Below are 20045 nucleotides of genomic sequence, written 5' to 3' on the forward strand. Positions count from 1 at the left end.
AACCCTAAGGACGGGAGCATTTTTTGCAATTCTGACCACTGTGACTTCAAGCATTAATAACTCTGGGATGCTTTTACCTTTCATTCTGATTCCGAGAATGTTTTTTCGTGACATATTCTACTTTATGTTAGTGGTAAATTTTTGTCGATACTTGCATCATTTCTTGGTGAAAAATTCCAAAATTTGATGAAAAAATTGAAAATATTGCATTTTTCTAACTTTGAAGCTCTCTGCTTGTAAGGAAAATAAACATTCTAAATAAATAATATTTTGATTCACATATACAATATGTCTACTTTATGTTTGCATCATAAAGTTGACATGTTTTTACTTTTGGAAAACATCAGAGGGATAGCAGCAAAGTGAAGGAGAAAATTCAAAATCTTAATTTTTTACACTCGCATGTTCTTGTAGACCCAGTTTTTGAAATTTTACAAGGGGTAAAAGGAGAAAAAGCACCCCAAAATTTTTAACCCAATTTCTCTCGAGTAAGGAAATACCTCATATGTGTATGTCAAGTGTTCGCCGGGCGCAGTAGAGGGCTCAGAAGGGAAGGAGCGACAATGGGATTTTGGAGAGTGAGTTTTGCTGACATTTTTTGGGGGGGCATGTTGCATTTAGGAAGCCCCTATGGTGCCAGAACAGCAAAAAAAAACACATGGCATACTATTTTGGAAACTACACCCCTCAAGGCACATAACAAGGGGTCCTCTGAGCCTTAACACCCCACAGGTGTTTGACGACTTTTCGTTAAATTCGGATGTGTAAACGAAAAATCCCCCCAAAATTTGTAACGCAATTTCTCCCGAGTACGAAGATACCCCATATGTGGCCCTAAACTGTTGCCTTGAAATACGAAAGGGCTCTGAGTGCCATGCGCATTTGAGGCCTGAATAAGGAATTTGCAGTAGGGGTGGACCCGGTTACAAGGATGGGGCTTGTCTCCACCAAAACCCTACAGCAGTGTCTCCCACAGGGTGCCTCCAGCTGTTGCAAGACTCCCAGCCTGCCAGGACAGTCTATGGCTGTCCGGCAACACTGGGAGTTGTGGTTTTGCCACAGCTGGAGGCGCCGTTTAGAAAACACTGCCGTATGAGACGTTTTTCATTTTTATTGGGGGGGCGACGTGTAAGGGGGTGTATGTGTAGTGTTTTACTTTTTATTATTTGTTAGTGTAGTGTAGTGTTTTTAGGGTACATTCACACAGGCAGGGGTTCACAGTAAGTTTCCTTGAAGGAAACCCATTGTAAACCCGCCCGTGTGAATGTACCCTGTACATTCACATGGGGGGGGGGGGCACCCCAAACCTTCAGCTGTGGCAAAATGACAACTCCCAGAATGCACTGACAGACCGTACATGCTGGGAGTTGTAGTTTTACTACAGCTGTAGACACACTGGTGGGGAACCACTGAGTTAGAAAACAGACTCTAGCTCAGTGATTCCAACCCATGTGCCTCCAGCTGTTGCAAGACTACAACTCCCAGCATGTACGGTCTGTCAGTGCACTCTGGGAGTTGTAGTTTTGCAACAGCTGGAGGCACATGGGTTGGAATCACTGAGTTAGTAAACAGACTCTAGTTCACTGTTTCCCAACCAGTGTGCCTACAGCTGTTGCAAAACTACAATTCCCAGCATGCCTGTACAGTCAGGGATGCTGGGCGTGTAGTTCTGCAATGTCTGGCCCTTCAGATGTTGCCGAACTACAACTCCCAGCATGCCTGGACAGTCTGGGCATGCTAGGAGTTGTAGTTATGCAACAACTGGGGAAGAACAGTGGTCTCCAAACTGTAGCCCTCCAGATGTTGCAAAACTACAACTCCAAGCATGCGCAGACTGTCCAGGCATGCTGGGAGTTGTAGTTCTGCAACATCTGGAGGGCTACAGTTTGGAGACCACCATATAGTGGTCTCCAAACTGTGCCACTTCAGATGTTGCAAAACTACAACTCCCAGCATGCCCAGACAGTCAGTGCATGCTGGGAGTTGTAGTTTTGTAACATCTGGAGGACCATAGTTTAGAGACCACTACACAGTGGTCTCCAAACTGTGACCCTCCAGATGTTGCAAAACTACAACTCCCAGCATGCCCAGACAGCCTTTGGCTGTGTGGGCATGCTGGGAGTTGTAGTTTTGCTGCTTTTAGAAGGCCACAGTGAAGATCACTTATCGCGATCTTCACTGCAGCCTTCTCCGCCGCACTTTCCGGCCGTCGCTCTTCCGCCTGCCGCCGCTGCTCCGAGATGCCGCCGCCTCCGCCGCCGCAGGTCCGGGTAAGCCGGGCCATGTCCCCCCACTCGCCGCCCGTGTTCCCCCCGCTCTGTTCCGACTTCGATCGTTGCGCAGAGCGGGGGGAAATAAACTGTAACCCCCCGCCCCCCTCATGCCATTGGTGGTCAGTCGGACGGACCAATGGCAGGGGATAGGAGGGGGTGGCAACATTGCCACCTCGTTCCTATGCTTTAGGCTGGTCGGAGCTGTCTCTGACAGCTCCGAGCAGTCTTATTTCCCGGGAGATCGGGTAACCAGTGACCCGATTTGCCCGGATCGCGGCAAATCGCAGGTCTGAATTGACCTGCGATTTGCTGAGATCGCCGATATGAGGGGGTCTCAGGACCCCCCTAGGCATTGCCACGGGATGCCTGCTGATAGATATCAGCAGGCATCCCGGTCCGATCACCGCCCGGCGAGCGGCAGTGATCGGAAATATGGAGGGTGTATGGATACTCCCTCCATCCTTAAGTGACGGGACGCGAGGACGTATGCATACGCCCTTCGTCCCCAAGGAGTTAATGTCGCTTATTTTGTCCCACTAGACTAAGCGATTGCACTTATAATACATTGCAGTACAGATTATAACTCTAAGTGCTGTGTTTAAAAGGTTGTTTGATTGTGTAAGAAAGCAGAAAACCTACAATTGTCTTTGAATAAAAAAAAAAACAGTAACCTCCTCTTTGATCCCAGCTCAGATTCACAGGCGGTCTTCAATCACAATTTTTCTAGGCTACCAAAAAGATGTGGCATACCAGCACATGCACGTGCCATATTTACTAGTATCAGTACTTTTTTAAATGATAATACAAAGACATGAACATTCCATCTCTCAGTGCTTCTGTGCTTTGATTTTTTGATAAATGATACATATATCAAAGGTAATCCAATCAGAAAAGAGTTTAACAGCCATGTAACCACATGGAAAATGATCTATTGTACCATTTAATTATTACATGTTTTACTAGTCATTTCGTCCCATGTGTTGAAAAGCTTCATGCATTCCATACCACAGATGTTGGCCAGAAGAATAGATATTCCCATGCATTGCATATGCAGTATCTGAGGAATGTCTATAGCCTCAACAATGTAGACTGAATTATCATTTCACATTTACCACTCAACAACAGATGCAAATAGTTAAAGAGCAAGTATGATTGATCTGATAACAATTTTCTCTTCTGTACTAGGAATTCCACTGAAAGTATCACTATGGTGGCTTTTAAAGGTGTATGGACACAATCATTCTGGAAAGCTGTTTCTGGAGAACTTTTAGCAACTCTCATTTTTGTCTTCCTTGGCCTTGGTTCAGCTATCAACTGGGGAACAGTAGACAGTTCCCAACAAATGGATCTAGTACAGATTTCTTTGTGCTTTGGACTTGGCATTACTACAATGGTGCACTGTTTTGGACACATCAGTGGTGCTCATATAAATCCAGCTGTAACTATTGCCCTTCTGTGCACAAGGAATATAACACTAGCCAAGGCATTATTTTACATCATCGCACAATGTCTTGGAGCAGTCTTGGGAGCTGGACTGCTATATCTTATAACACCACCCAGTCTCATTGGAAATTTAGGTGTGACAATGGTAAATACACATTATGATGATAAATATTGTATGTATTGTTTTGTTTAGATACAGATCTATTGTATTTCACATAAGTACACCCCTCTCACATTTTTTGAAAATATTTGATTACATCTTTTCATGTGACAACACTGAAGAAATGACACTCTACTGTGTAACAATGTTAAATGTTGTGTCCCCTCAATATAACTCAATACATAGCTATAAATGTATAAACCTTAGCAACAAAATTGACTGCACCCCTAAGTGGAAATGTACAAATTGGTCCCAAAGTGTCAATATTTTGTGTGGCCTCTATTATTTTGCAGCACTGTCGACACAGGTTGCTACTGGAGTCCTCTTTCACACTCCATGACAGCATCACGGAGCTGGTAGATGTTAGAGACCTTGTGCTCCCCCACCTTCCATTTTAGGATGCCCCACAGATGCTCAGTAGGCATTAGGTCTGGAGACATGCTTGGCCAGGCCATCATCATTACCCTCAGCTTCTTTTGTAAGGCAGTGGTGGTCTTGAAGGTGTGTTTGGGTTTTTTATTAAGTTGGAATACTGCACTGCAGCCCAATTTTCAAAGGGAGGGGATCAGACCATGACACTCCCACCACCATGCTTAACTGTAGGCAAGACACATTTGTCTTTGACTTCATCCGAACCAAATAAGTTTATCTTGGTCTCATTGGACCACAGGACATGGTTACAGTAATCTATGTCCTTAGCTTGTCTTCTGCAAACTTTTTACAGGCTTTCTTGTGCATCATCTTTATAAGAGGCATCCTTCTGGGACGAGAGCCATGCAGACCAATTTGATATAGTGTGTGGCATTTGGTCTGAGTACTGAAAAACTGACCCGCCTCCCCTTCAATTTCTACAGCAATGCTGGTAGCCCTCATATGTCTATTTCCTAAAGACAACCTCTGGATATGACACTAAGCATGTGCACTCAACCTCTTTGATGGACCGTGGCAAGGCCTGTGCTGAGTGGAACCTGTCCTGTGAAACCACTGTATGGCCTTGCCCACTGTGCTGCAGCTCAGTTTCTTGTCAATCTCCATATAAGCTATGCCATCTTTTTCCAGATCCCTTGAGAGTTATTTGCCATGAGTTGCTAGTATTAGAGAGTGTGAAAGCAATAACACTGAATTTAAGAGACCTGCTCCTCTCTGTTCACACCTGAGACCTTGTTTAGACATTAATGGCTGTGTGTTGAGCTATTTTGAGAGAACGCAACATTATGCACTGTTATACAGCCTGTGCACTCAGTACTATACATTGGAGCATAGTGTCATTTCTTCAGTGTTGTATGATGAAAAGATATAATAAAATATTTAAAAAAAAGTGAGGAGTGGAGTCACTTATGTGAGATACTGTCTGGCATACATAGTGGGTGAAATAAGTATTGAACATGTCACCATTTTTCTCACTGAATATATTTTCAAAGGTGTTATTGACAATTCAAGTAATCCATACATAGAAAGAAACAAATACATTCAGAAAGTAACTTATGTGTAATAATGTGAAATGATACATGGAAAAAGAATTGAATATACTTACTGATATTTATTTAATACTTTGTACATAAGCCTTTGTTGGTAATGACCGCTTCAGTATGAAGAGACTAGTGGCATACATTGTGATTTTGGTCGATTCTTACACACAAGTAATTTTCAAATCTTAAAGGTTCGTGGGCCTTTTCCATTAATCAAGATCTTTAGTCATTTTTATAGATTTTCTTTTCAATAGAATTTTTATTGAAAAAAGTAACAGACATGTCAGTAAATATCTTGAGGTTATATCAATATATGCTGTACAGGTTATATTGGATAACAGATAGAAAAGGAAGAACATGTGTTCCCAAAATCTCGTTAATGCAATGCATTCACAGTTCAAGTATGGATATACTTCTAGTGTCACAAATCATAAGTAAGACAGAGTCAGTTCTATACAGTGTTGCCTCAGAGTCAGTTCTATACAGTGTTGCCTCAGCACAGTTAAAAATATATTCAGAGCATCTATCTGAGTGGAAAACAAGAGTCGACCCTGGAGTTATGAGACATTTGGAGTATATCAAACGAAACATGAAGTTTCCAGATTGAGTTGAGGTGTGTAAATGAGGATGAACCAAAATAAATTAACATAAGTAAACATTGCCACTACGTGATAAATAAAACTTTTTAAAGATTTTCAATGTGATATAAGTCAGGTGATTGGCTGGGCCATTCGAGTGGCTTTATTTTCTTTCTTTGAAACCATTTGAGTTTCTTTGGCTGTGTGTTTGGGATCATTGTCTTGTTGAAATATCCATTCTCATTTCATCTTCATCATCCTGGTAGATGGCAGCAGATTTTTGTCAAGAAGGTCTCGGTCAATTTACCCATTTATCATTCCTTCAATTGAATGTGAAATTTCATATGGGATCATACACCTCCTGTCACACAGTTATAATGTGGGAGATGGCAGCTCAGCCTCCCAGATTGCATACTTAGGAGAATATATAGATGATGAGTATAACCGTGTTATTCTGGCGGGTAAAGATGGTACTTGATCTAGACGCTCAAGTGATTCTGTGCTGATGCATTATGGGATTTATAGCAAAATGCAGTGGAAGAGAAAACAGGATAAAATCAAGTGTCAAGATGGTGGCTGACAGGACTGGGGCAAGGATTTTTGCAACCCTAGACAAAATCTTATTTTGCCACCCCCTTGACCATGCCCATTTGCTCCACCCTTTGACATGCTCCACCTTACTGCTGGGGTGACACACTGTAACAAACTTCCTCCTCATGTAATCACCTTACTAGTGGGGTGACACACTGTAATAAACCCCATTCCCATTAAATCCCCTTACTACTGGGAGGACATAATGTTAGAAACCCCCTCCTCATGTAATGCCCCTACTACTGAAGTGGCACAAAGTAACAAACCTCCTCCCTATGTAATCTCCTTATACGTCACACAGTAAGAAACCTCCTCCCCATGTAATCTTCTTACTATTGGGGTGACACTGAAGTGCAGATTTTTTTCATGACAGCAGTGGCTGTACAGGAATCATGAGACCTCCACCTCCTCCACAGCATCACGAAAGGTCCTTCAACTACAATCTCTCTAATCCTGCATGGCTGACATCATCAAAGGTCCTTCACCATCTTGTCGGCCGGTTTGGGGAATTGGCGGAGAGAGGGGTAAGCACAATTCTGGGTTATTCCTGCAGGACCCCTGGATAATCGTGCCGAGAAGAAGCGTGCAGCCGCAGTGCTGCTCTTCTCTATCTGGCCGTCAGGAGCGCAGCACTGTCACATCACATTACATATGCGGTAATAATTACTATGTATGGAATGTGTCACAAGGTAAAAAAGGCCGGTATTCGTCAGGTGCAATCCATGGGAATAAACTTGCACAAAGCAAGGTGTTTAAAATACACGATTAATTTATTTCCAATGCCAGAATAAAACAAATGCGTTTCGGAGCTTGAGCGGCCCCTTTCTCAATGTTAAAAATGGCTTTTGTACATGCAGTAGAAATAACAGGGTATTTATAAGACACTAGGTGAGCGCCCACATCATCAATTAAGGCTAGTCTGACGTCATCACCTCCCTCGGCTGGAAATGCATGTTGATGACGTGTGAAAGTGAACAGTGTCATACAGAGTCGGACTGTTCTGACAGCTGACATAATAATAAAAGAAAACACATCACTTGTATGATAAAATAGAATAAAACAATCATATTTTGTCTCTGTTTATATATAAATGGTCAAGTAAGCTTGAGTTTATCTATTTTAATGCCTGCACAGTATAGCCCGTGTTGTCAGTCTGCCTCACATTTCATGCCGGCTATGTGGACGGGACTGCACCGGTTCTGTCCGATGAGCTTGGGATTGTCTCAGTACATCCGTGTGCTAGGACAGATAGAAAGAGTTTCCCGAGTGGAGATTATATGGGGCCAGTGCGCCTGTAGTATTCTCGGGTGCAGGTTGCTTTGAACGAGGGAACTCAGGGGTTATTGGAGTTCGCACATGCACGAACCCGAAATAAAAAGATTTCCGTGGACATGACAGCTAGCAAGATGCTGCACTCTTGTTCTTGCATGCCTGTAATTGTCGTGCAATTATCGAGTGGATAATTTGCTTCAAGGTGGTAAGGTAGTGCAAATGGTTCATATTATTAGTTTTATTTAATGTTGCCATCGTTGTGTGTTTGTCTTACATAAGTTTGTTCTTATATATTTTCGATGCCTTCATTTAAACCATACTGCTGGAGCAAATTCATTTTATAGATCCAATAGGACTCTCTCTTCCTGAGACTTGAAAAACGATCTTGTACTGTTAGTGGGATTTGTTCAATTATTGTTATCGTGTAGGTTGAAAAGTCACTGTTATGTGCTTCAGTAGCGTGCCGTGAGATACTGTGCTTGGTGAAGTTATGAATCCCATTGTGCCAGTGGTTGTTCCTCCGTGTGCGGAGTTGTTGCATCGTTCTGCCTATGTATTGGAGTTTGCACTCACATTCCATAAGATATATCACATAGGTGGAAGAGCAGTCTAGTGTGGATTTGATTTGGAATGTTTCACCGGTGATATGGCTGGTATAAGATGTTGCTCTATAATTCACACCTGTAACATCCCGGTGTTTTGTTCTTTTTTTTGGTTTTGTTGCGTTTAACGTCGCTGTCTTCTTGGATGTTTTCTTTATGGTGGCTAGGGGCTACAATATTTTTGATGGTTCTAGCTCTCCTATAGGTAAACTTGGTTTTAGACGGAATAAGTTTGCTCAAAATGGGGTCCATATGTAGAATACCCCAATGTGATTCCACAATTTTTTTTATTTTTGAGTGTCCTGCTGAGAAATTAGAAATGAAGTTATATTTATGATCAAGGACCATCCTGTTTTCTTTAGTCTTGTCCTCCTCTGTATGTCCTGTTATTTCCTTCTTGTTTTTCTTTTTTTGCTCTTTTTGCTCAGTGTTTGTGGTGTGTTCCAGTGTTCTCCTATATGCTGCCTCCACTATTGTTTTTGGATAACCTTTATCAGTGAGCCTCTTTTTAATGCAGGGATGTGGAATTTCTATCGTCCGACGCCCGCGACAAGCAGTTTTGGGCGCCGGGCAGGTGAATTTGTCCGGTCCTTAGCCCGGCTTCGGGCAAGCAGGGCCGGACCTGACAAGTGCGGTGGCGCTCTGCAGTCTGTATGGAGCGGGCTGCCGACTCCTGCCCGCTCCATACTCTGCAGCCTGTGTCCTCCGAAGCAGAGCAGGGGAGATGAGAAGCTGTGTACAGTATTTGTCTTCTCTCCCTTGCTCTGCAGACGTGCGGGGGGAGATGAGGGGGCGTGGCTTCTTGCTCCCCGTGCAGACCTGCGTCCTCTGCCTTCACTCCCCCCAGCTGTAGCTTCGGAGAGCTGAGGGGAGGAGGCTCGTCTGCACGGGGAGATGCTTGCGGCGCTCACAGGGGAGTATGGAGTGGGCTCCGGACTCGTGCCCCCTCCATACTCTGCAGCCCCCGGCTGTTCTCAGTAGCTGGGGGCCGCCGCTAATAGCCAGCATGCGGCGATCGCCGCGGCTGGCTATTAACCCTTTAGATCGCCGCTGTCAAAGCTGACAGCGGCGTCTTAAGGGACATGTGAATGCTCCCTGGTGGGCTAGTGGGGGTGGATCGCCCCCCCGCAGCGCGATCGCAGGGGGGCGATCCACTATGGAGGTAGCCGGAGGACTTACCTCTGCTTCCTCCTGTCCAGCTCTGTCATTGATAGATCCTGGCTGGACCAGGCTCTATCAATGGATCACAGAGCACACAGATTAATAGAGTTCAATAGAATCTATTCATCTGTCTGAGGAATCTAATGATTCCTCCTATAAGTGTAATAAAGTGTAAAAAAAATAAAATAAAATAAAATAAAAAAGTTTTAATAAAAGTTTGAAAGACACATTAACCTAGTGGTCTTCAAACTGTGCCCCTCCAGATGTTACAAAACTACAATTCCCAGCATGCCAGGACAGCTGTTGGCTGTCCGGGCATGCTGGGAGTTGTAGTTTTGCAACATCTGGAGGGCCACAGTTTGAAGACCGCTGCATTAACCCCTTCCATGTTAAAAGTTCAAATCACCCCCTTTTGCTATATAAAAACATGCAAACATAATAAGAATTAAACATATTTGCTATCGCTTCGTGCGTAATTGTACAACCTATTAAAATATAACATTATGTATCCCGTACGGTAAATGTAAAAAAATACCAAACCACAGATTTGCAATTTTTATTATATCCCAGAAAAAAAAGTTTAAAAGTGATTAAAAAGTCAGATCAATACCAAAATGGTACCGATACAAAAAACAGATTATGGCGCAAAACATGAGCCCTCATACAGCCTGGTATGCGGAAAAAAAAATAAAGCTACAGGGGTTAAAAAATGGCAATTAAAAAAATTTTAAAAAGTCCAGAATTAGTAAAACATGACGTAAACGATACAAATCTGGTATCGCTGTAATCAGGCGCCTAAAGTATAAAACTAACATGTTATCTCAACCACAAGGTAAATGGCGCAGAAAAGAACACCACCAAATCTGCTAAATTATCTTTTACTATTTCAATTTCACTTCACCGATTATTTCATATATATATATATATATATATATATATATATATATTTTTTTTTTTTTTATTTTATATTTTTTTTTTTTGGTTCGGAGAATAAGTTATTGAAAAATTAAAAGGTGTCATTATAGTAGGTAGTTATGGCTATTATAGGGCGAGGAGGAAAAAAACAAGAGCGTAAAAGCGAAAATTGGCCCGGACAAGTGGATCGTCATGAGGGACAAGTAGATTTTGCTCCATTTAAGTCCCGTGGACAAGTAGTTTTTTTTATAAAATTTCCACACCCCTGTTAATGTTTTTACTTTGTTGGATGAAATCCGATGTTCTTGTACAATTCCTCCTTATCCGATGGAACTGGCCGTAGGGGATGTTATGTTTCCACTTCTTATAGTGGCAGCTCCCATAGTCTAAAAGACTATTACAGTCAACACTTTTGAAGTGTGTTTTTGTGATAATGTTGTGGTCATCATTGGACAATTCAAGGTCCAAGTACTCCATTTTATCCGCATCACATTTTCCTGAAAATGTCAAATTCCAATCATTCCTGTTCATATGTGTGGTGAAATCTATGAAGTCCTTTTCGGTCCCACTCCATATAAACAGAAGGTCATCTATATATTGCTTATAGAGTTTTATGTATTTTTTCCAGGGGTGTTCAGCGAGGATGTAAATCTCCTCATACCCCCCCCCCCCATATAAAGACTAGCAAACGACGGGGCGAATACCTGTGGTCTGGAGATATAGTTGTGCCCTTCGGCCAGTTCCATTGGATAAGGAGGAATTGTACGAGAACATCGGATTTCATCCGACAAAGTAAAAACATTAAAAAGAGGCTCACTGGTAAAGGTTATCCAAAAACAATAGTGGAGGTAGCATATAGGAGAGCACTGGAACAGACCACAAACACTGAGCAAAAAGAGAAAAAAAGAAAAACATACAGAGGAGGACAAGACTAAAGAAAACATGATGTTCCTTGATCATAAATATAACTTCATTTCTAATTTCTCAGCAGGACACTCAAAAATCAAAAAAATTGTGGAATCTACATTCTACATTTGAGCAAACTACATTCTACATGTGCAAACTCCAATACATAGGCAGAACGATGCAACAACTCCGCACACGGATGAACAACCACCGGCACAATGTGATTCATAACTTCACCAAGCACAGTATCTCACGGAACGCTACTAAAGCACATAACAGTGACTTTTCAACCTACACGATAACAATAATCGAACAAATCCCACTAACAGTACAAGATCGTTTTTCAAGTCTCAAGAAGCGAGAGTCCTATTGGATCTATAAAATGAATTTGCTCCAGCCGTATGGTTTAAATGAAGGCATCGAAAATATATGAGAACAAAAACCATATGTTTTAACCATAGTCCCTGACATTCATCTGGATTAGCCTCTGACATCCCACAAAGAATTGTATAAGCATTTTTCTGCCACTCACCAAAATTGAGAGAATGGGCAGCGTTTATCAGTCATATCCCCTGTTCACTCACACTAGGTGACTATTGATCTGGATGAATATATAGTATTTTTGGTTCTATTCTAACATCGTGGATTAGTTGATTTACTATACAAACAGAACATACCCCTTTGTGATGTACATAAATACAAACATCGATAACCTGTTCTCCATAACCATCGGGAATAACAATGAGACAAACACACAACGATGGCAACATTAAATAAAACTAATAATATGAACCATTTGCGCTACCTTACTACCTTGAAGCAAATTATCCACTCGATAATTGCACGACAATTACAGGCATGCAAGAACATGAGTGCCCCATCTTGCTGCCTGTCATGTCCATGGAAATCTTTTTATTCCGAGTTTGCGCAAGCGCGAACTCCAATGACCCCTGAGTTCGCTCGTTCAAAGCAACCTGCGCCCGAGAATACTAGAGGCGCACTGGCCCCATATAATCTCCACTCGGGAAACCCATTCTATCTGTCCTAGCACACGGATGTACTGGGACAATCCCAAGCTCATCGGAAAGAACCGGTGAAGTCCCGTCCACATAGCCGGCATGGTATATGAGGCGGACACAGACTGACAACACAGGCTTTACTGTGCAGGCATTAAAACAGATAAACTCACACTCACTTGACCATTTATATATATAAACAGAGACAAAATATGATTGTTTTATTCTATTTTATCATACAAGTGATGTGTTTTCTTTTATTATTATGTCAGCTGTCAGAACAGTCCGACTCTGTATGACACTGTTCACTTTCACACGTCATCAACATGCGTTTCCACCCGAGGGAGGTGATGATGTCAGACTAGCCTTAATTGATGATGTGGGCGCTCACCTAGTGTCTTAGAAATACCCTGTTATTTCTACTGCAAGTACAAAAGCCATTTTTAACATTGAGAAAGGGGCCGCTCAAGCTCCAAAACGCATTTGTTTTATTCTGGCATTGGAAATAAATGAATCTTTTATTTTAAACACCTTGCTTTGTGCAAGTTTATTCACACTGATTGCGCCGACGAATCCCGGCCTTTTTTACCTTGTGACACATCCTCGTTTGGCAGAAGATTTTCTACTGCTGGAAATCCGAGTGACTGCACCGTGATATCATCAAGGCTAAAATAGGTGGTTGTGTCTGACACACAACCCCATAAGGTGAGCAGTTCTGCTGTTATTTTAGAAGCATTTACTGTTCCCACCACGAGATATCGCCCCATGAGAAGCTCTGCTGGGTTTTTTCAGATTTATTTGCCTATGTATGGAATGTGACAGTGCTGCGTTCTTGACAGCTGAATAGAGGAGCCAGCACAACACCACAAGTAGGGACTACTATGAACTAAGTGCCGTATACAAAGAAGAGGTCCAGAATGTGACAAACAATGGGGGGAGGTAAAGTAATGGAAAAATTTGTCTACGTTGTACTGCTTCTTCAGTAAGAAAATGCTGAACTAATAATATGCTGTATAAAACTACATTCAAGTGACAGAGCTGCCTCATTATTAGCATATTCTTTGTTGAGTCTTTTTTATTATAACAAAATATTTTTGCTAAAAGTATTTGCAATGTTTTCATTTTGTTCTCTTTTGTCATTAGATAAATGAAAAGCTCTCCATTGGTCATGGACTCCTAATTGAAATTATACTTACATTCCAGTTAGTTTTCACTATATGTGCAAGCTGTGATCCAAAGAACAAGGACAAATCTTCAGCACTTGCAATTGGAATCTCTGTTGTAATTGGGCACTTATTTGCAGTAAGTATCAGTATATCTGAAATAGGATTACATGTATTTCATTGATCCACACAAGAGAACTGAATAAGTCAGAATATCATCTGTATTCCAATGATCATAACGTACACTAATGACCTGTTAGTTTAATAAATTTGCCTTAGATCAAGGTGCATGTTGTGGATGTTTGACCATATCTTTTTTCTCTATTTGAATTCACATTGTGTTATAATTATACTGCGATGTTTTTATGTCTGATCCCAAGAACAGGAGGTTTCAACCCCCATTCATGTATATAAAAGTTATTGATGGTTTAACATTGAAAATGTTTTATTACCGCCAGGGGTTAAGTCCTGGGGAAAAAAGTGTGGGAACTCCAAGATTTCCACTCAAGGGCTGGTCTTGCTAATGGGAACGGTGTTCCTGCTGTGGAAAAAGTGCAGGACTTGAGCCCTGATTCCCGCACAAAAAGTTTATGTTTGAAAAATTGTTCAAACATTGTCCATTTGGCAATGGTAGGCAAAAACAACATGTAAAATCAGCCTAGTCCAGACGCTTGTGCAAAGCACATATATGATGCACATTTTTATCTTTTTTATCTATTTGTGTGCCTTTTTAATGTTGTCTATTTTTTCAGATAAACTACACTGGAGCGAGCATGAACCCAGCAAGATCTCTTGGCCCCGCTGTTATTATATGGAAGTGGGACAACCATTGGGTAACTGTTTAAACCCCCACAACATAAATAGTCAGAATGTAAATTTGGTTATGATCTAGTATAGATTAAAAGAAAAAGTATAACAGGTGCATTGAAAGTAGAGGTTTTATAGGATGCACTTATAAACATTGGATCTGAATCTTCTAATATAATCAATTTGTTATATAAATCTATGTGAAAAGAAGGAAGAACATCTATTAAATCAGTACACTTTAATCTAATGTGGTGTCCCGGCACTGGATTTCATCCGTTGCCTTGTGGTGAGGTCCCCAAAGTCAGAGTCCCTATGTGTAGGTGGGGTCCTCATCCTTAGCTAGTCCCTTGTCACCCCTTTTGTAATTAAAATTATTAAAATTTAATGTGTATATATTTATATAGTAAGTGTACTTACCTAGTTAGGGTCGCAGGACCTGCGGGTCACTTGATACGTTCCAAAGACTCTATGGTTTGTAGTTCAAGGACCTTTGGAGGAAGTCAGGTGTTTACCCATCAGGCTATGTAACGGTGAGTGACAGCTGACTTGCACCAATCCAAAACAGCCCTGCCCCTGCCCATATAAGGGAACGGCAGCCATTACTCTCTCTCTCTTTCCTCGTGGGCTGTTGACAGGGAAGGATCTGCGCTGCTGTCATCAGTGAGTTAGGCCCGAGCCTTGCGGCGACGGCTGATCTTTACAAAATTGTGAGTGTAATCAATCTCTAAGCACTCTGCAAGATCGCCGGACCATATCTAACCCCTAAATCCGGACGGATCTTTGCACATTACCTAAATTCTGAGACTTATATCAAAAGTCAAGGTCCGCAACAACTGTCAGTCACTGAAGTGTATGGAGACTGTATTAATGAGACTGTTACTGTTCATTGGATGTACCGCAAGTCTTTAAGTAAAGTTTATCCAAGTTCAACTACCTTGTGGACCTTCAGTCATTTTATGCATGCACCTATCATTACTGGGAAGGGAGAATTACCTCAGCATACTAGCCCTCAGCCTGGCGTCACAAACAACAGGGTTAACCTTAACCCTTGATATACTGAAACAACACCCTGACTACACTACCACTACCCCTGAGGCCTACCACAAAGCCTTTTTGGCGTTGCACTAACAGGATTCGGGTGTGTGCCCACTACAGTTGCCCGGAAACCAACAAAGAGAGATAGTCCAAGGCGCAGAGTGCGACAGCGGGTTGGAAGTTGTAAGGAGCCGGAACAGTACGGGACTCTGAGACACCAGATTGAATTGAAGTCATATATAGAGTTACTTCAGCTAACGATCAACACACTCAAATTTCAACTAAAAGCGTTTCAAGTCGCCGCTCTCAAATTTGAAATCTATGCTCTCAAGTTCCAGATTAGAGAACAACTGCATATCTCCTCAGGACCTAAGAATTCAAGATTTATTTAAAGGGCCAGCATACCAAATACAAAGATGTCAGAACCTGCAGCGCCACAGTCCCCATCTGAACAGCAAGGGGGCGATGCTCCAGTGACCCCACCAATGGGGTCTCCACCCCGAGTCAGAAGGGTATTGCCACCTTCACCAACACTTTCTGCCTCACAAAGACGGGCTCTTCCTGTGATCCCAGCAAGACCTCCATCACAGGTGGAGCAGAATCCAGCAAGTCCACCTCCAGTCTCTCCCTACGTATTGGGAGCCCCTGTTGCTGCACCTGTCTTCTTGGGGAATCCTGTTCTTCCCACCTACAATGGTGACCCTTTTACATTGAGAGACTTTAAAGAAAAGTTACAGCTACAGCCTCTTTGGATTTTATGCATTACCCCCTCATCAACAGATACAGCTGCTTCTGGGACAGCTCCAGGGACCCGCCTTGGAGCTACTTCGCACCTGGCCGGCGGCTGATAAAGCCACAGTGGGACAGATTTTTGAAGGACTTTCTCAAGTGTTTGAATCTCATTCTCCTTCAGAGGTACGCCTCAGACTATATGAACATTGTCAGAAGCCAGGTGAGACTCTCAGAGCATATGCAGTAGCTTTACAGAGCGCATTAGAGGTGGTACAGAAGGTGGACGGCATCACGCACGATCAGGGTAACCGAGTACTGATGGACCGTTTTATAGAAGGGGCACTGAACAAATGGAACAAGGCCCAACTTAGGATGCTGGCCGTGCAAAATCCTGACATGGCTTTCCAAGCTTTTAAGAGACTAGCGGTTAAAGTGATCGAATCAGGACCCCAGACGGAGGAGGCTAGTGTTCCTGCTACAGAATCTCCGGGGCTCTCGCCCCAACCACCTTTCCCTTCTCAGCCTGCCCTGCCAACACCTTCTTCTAGCCCTTGGACAGCTGACTTACAAGACATTAAACAGGACATTGAGCAGTTAGCCAAGGCCTTTAAAGAAATGGCTGTACAGCCCAATCCATCTAGATCTGCAACACCACCACCTAAGAAACCTGACCCCTGCTCTGCTGATCCACCTAATACCCTTCCTGTGAGACCACCTGGGAGTCAGACACCTGTCTGTAGTTACTGTAACAAGAATGGACACTGGAAGAGTCAATGCTGGGCTTTAAACGGGCATCCCTTGGGGTCGAGGACCGCACCCCAGGAGTAGATGCCGAAGGTCCAGAACCAACCAGCGACAAGAAAGGACTGTCTATGTATGTAGCTTCTTGTCCTTATGTACAGGTGATAGTTGAAGGTATCCGGTTACAAGCTCTGATAGATACAGGGTCTCAGGTGTCCACTATTCCACAGGGGGTTTTCTATAAGTATTGGGGCCCAGAGAGGTTGTGTGAACCTAAGGGGTTTAGAGTAATTTCAGGGAACGGAAACCAGTACCCAGGCATGGCTACTGGGAGCCCACGGTGAAGGTGGGAAAGCATGTGTTAGAAAGGCAGGGTGTGATTGTCACCAATGTTAGGGATGAAGGGGCAGCTGACTTCATCTTAGGAATGAATATTATGAGACACTGTTTTGATGATATTGTCTGTGCGCTGCATGCATCTCTCCCTCACTTGTCAGCCCCAGGCCGGGGAGCTGCCCAACACCACCTCAAAATCCTCCAAGCAGAACAGAAGTGTGTGAATCATCAAGGAGAAATCTGTCGAGTAAGGATTCAAGATATACGAGCCGTTAGTCCACAGCCACAGACGGAGAGTTATTTGGTGTTGTGCCCTACCTGGTGTGAATAATCAAGATTATCAAGCGCTCTTTGAACCCATCCTACTGGAAGATTGTCCCTTGGTGCGAGCCGCTAGAAAACTGGTAACAGTACGTAATGGGAAAATTCCGGTGATACTTATTAATCTCTCTCAAGTTGCCGTCCGACTACCCAAGTATACCCCGGTGGCTACCCTGCACCATTTAGACGTCAGAGATGTGGTCTCGAAGTCACAAGTGGCTCAACGAGGACCTGACCAGAATCCTGCAGAACCTTGGTGGAGCCAAGTACAAATAGGAGGCGAAGATACCCCCAAGGAACAGGTGGAAAGAGTCATCCAGGTAGCTAAGAAATATCAAGAAGCTTTCAGCAAGTTCCCCACAGACTTTGGCAGGACCACCATGATCAAACATAGGATTCTCACTGGGTCACTGGGGACAGTCCACCTATTAAGGAGAGACATCGCCCTGTGGCTCCCGGGATGTATCAGACTATAAAGAAGATGCTCGTGGAGATGAAAGAGGCCGATGTCATCCTAGAAAGCCAGAGTCCTTGGGCTGCACCTTTGGTCCTGGTGAAGAAAAAAGATGGGACTATCCGCTTTTGCGTAGATTACCGGAAGTTGAACGGCATAACTCATAAAGATGCCTATCCTCTTCCCCTTATTGAAGAATCCTTGACTGCATTGGGGTCTGCCGCATACTTTTCCACACTGGATTTGACGAGCGGTTAGTGGCAGGTGCCAATGGCGAAAGAGGATAGAGAGAAGACCGCATTTGGGACCCCTATGGGACTCTTCGAGTTCAAAAGTATGCCCTTTGGACTGTGCAATGCACCGGCTACTTTCCAACGCTTAATGGAGTGATGCTTGGGGCATCTTAACTTCCAGAGTGTTCTGTTGTATTTAGATGACGTCATCGTCTATTCCCGGACATATCAGGAACACCTGGACCACCTGAAAGAAGTTTTCCAAGTCCTTATCCAACATGGACTCAAGGTTAAACCTTCCAAATGTCACTTGCTAAAGCCACAAGTACACTATCTGGGACATGTCGTCAGTGCTCAAGGAGTCCAGCCTGATCCGGACAAAGTGAGTGCTGTGAAAGAGTGGCCTACACCCAGGACGGTGCGAGATGTCTGAAGTTTCCTGGGATTTGCTGGTTATCATCCCCCATTTTGCTCAAATTGCTGTGCCCTTAACCAAGTTACTGAGAGGGACTGCCCGGGAGAATTATAATGGGAGGCTACCAATACAGTGGGCTGAAGAACAAGAAGATGCCTTTCGAGCCCTGAAGTACCTCCTCACGGAACCCCCCATTTTGGCGTATCCTGACTACAGCCTGCCGTTCCGTTTATATACAGACGCTAGCTTCGAAGGTCTGGGAGTAGTCTTATCTCAGGCGCAAGATGGCAAAGAGAGGGTGATTGCCTATGCCAGCCGACATCTCTGAGCTGCCGAAAAGAATGACGCCAACTATAGCTCCTTCAAACTGAAGCTCCTGGCCCTGGTCTGGGCCATTACTGAGAAGTTTAAGGACTATCTGGCTGCTACTCCCTTCAAGGTCTACACTGATAACAACCCCTTGGCCCATTTGAACACTGCTAAGTTGGGAGCTCTTGAACAGCGCTGGGCCTCTCGGTTGGCCAACTATGATTTCAACATTAAGTACCGCAGCGGAAAAACCAATGTTAATGCGGATGTACTTTCTCGCATGGCCCTGGGAGTTGCACCTCCTGCTGAAGATGTGTGGGAAGATGTGGAAATGCCTCCCTTCTACCGAAGGTTTGTGAGCCAGAGTGCTCTAACTGCCCAGGCGGGTGACGGACCTGAATCTCCCAAAGTCCCTGAGGATTTGTCTACATGGAAGACACTTCAGGATGAAAGCCGGGTTATCAGGGACCTCTTAGACTATTGCCTCCACAAGAAAGTGCCCACTCGGGTGCACAAGACACAAGGGGACTTTGAATTGAAGCGGCTATGGCAGCATAGGAATCGCCTGTTCCTGGTCTACCGAAATTCCCTGGACCCAGTCCAGCGGGGAGACATCGAGAAATGGTGTGCCGAGTGCTCCGTGTGCAATGGGATCAAGAATCCCCGAAGGGATGCAAAAGCCCCTTTACGTCCCATCTGTACGGAGAGGCCGAACCAGATTGTTGCTTTGGATCATGTGAAGCTGGCCCCCACTCGATCTGGCTACTGTCATGCTCTAACCGTGATGGATCATTATTCCAAGTGGGTAGTCGTGGTCCCTGTCAAGGATCTTACCGCCAAAACTGCTGCTCAGCTCTTCTTTCGTCAGTGGATCCAACCTCTGGGGTGTCCCGAATCGGTCCTCACGGATCGGGGAACCGCCTTTGAAGCCCAGTTGTTCCAAGAACTTTGCCGGTTGCATGACTGCAAGAAGCTCCGGACGGCGGCCTACCATCCCCAAGATAATGGTCTCTGCGAGAGGACCAATCAAGTGTTCATCCAAATGCTCAGAGCTGCCTCTGTCTCAAAGCACGAAGAGTGGCCTCAGCTGTTGCCGGAACTCCTAGAAATTTA

General features: G+C 43.7%; 1 protein-coding gene across 1 annotated transcript in view; it reads left to right on the forward strand.

The window, feature by feature from the left end:
- Positions 1-20045, forward strand: part of LOC130272693 (aquaporin-4-like) — a 46922-nt gene that overhangs the window by 22736 nt on the left and 4141 nt on the right. Inside the window, exons 3-5 of the mRNA XM_056518552.1 lie at positions 3459-3861; positions 13530-13688; positions 14302-14382. Of these exons, the coding sequence (XP_056374527.1) occupies positions 3481-3861; positions 13530-13688; positions 14302-14382 (621 nt within the window). The 5' untranslated portion in view covers positions 3459-3480. The remainder of the gene's footprint in view (positions 1-3458; positions 3862-13529; positions 13689-14301; positions 14383-20045) is intronic.

The sequence above is a fragment of the Hyla sarda genome, chromosome 5 (genome assembly GCF_029499605.1).
Source record: "Hyla sarda isolate aHylSar1 chromosome 5, aHylSar1.hap1, whole genome shotgun sequence".
NCBI lineage: Eukaryota > Metazoa > Chordata > Amphibia > Anura > Hylidae > Hyla > Hyla sarda.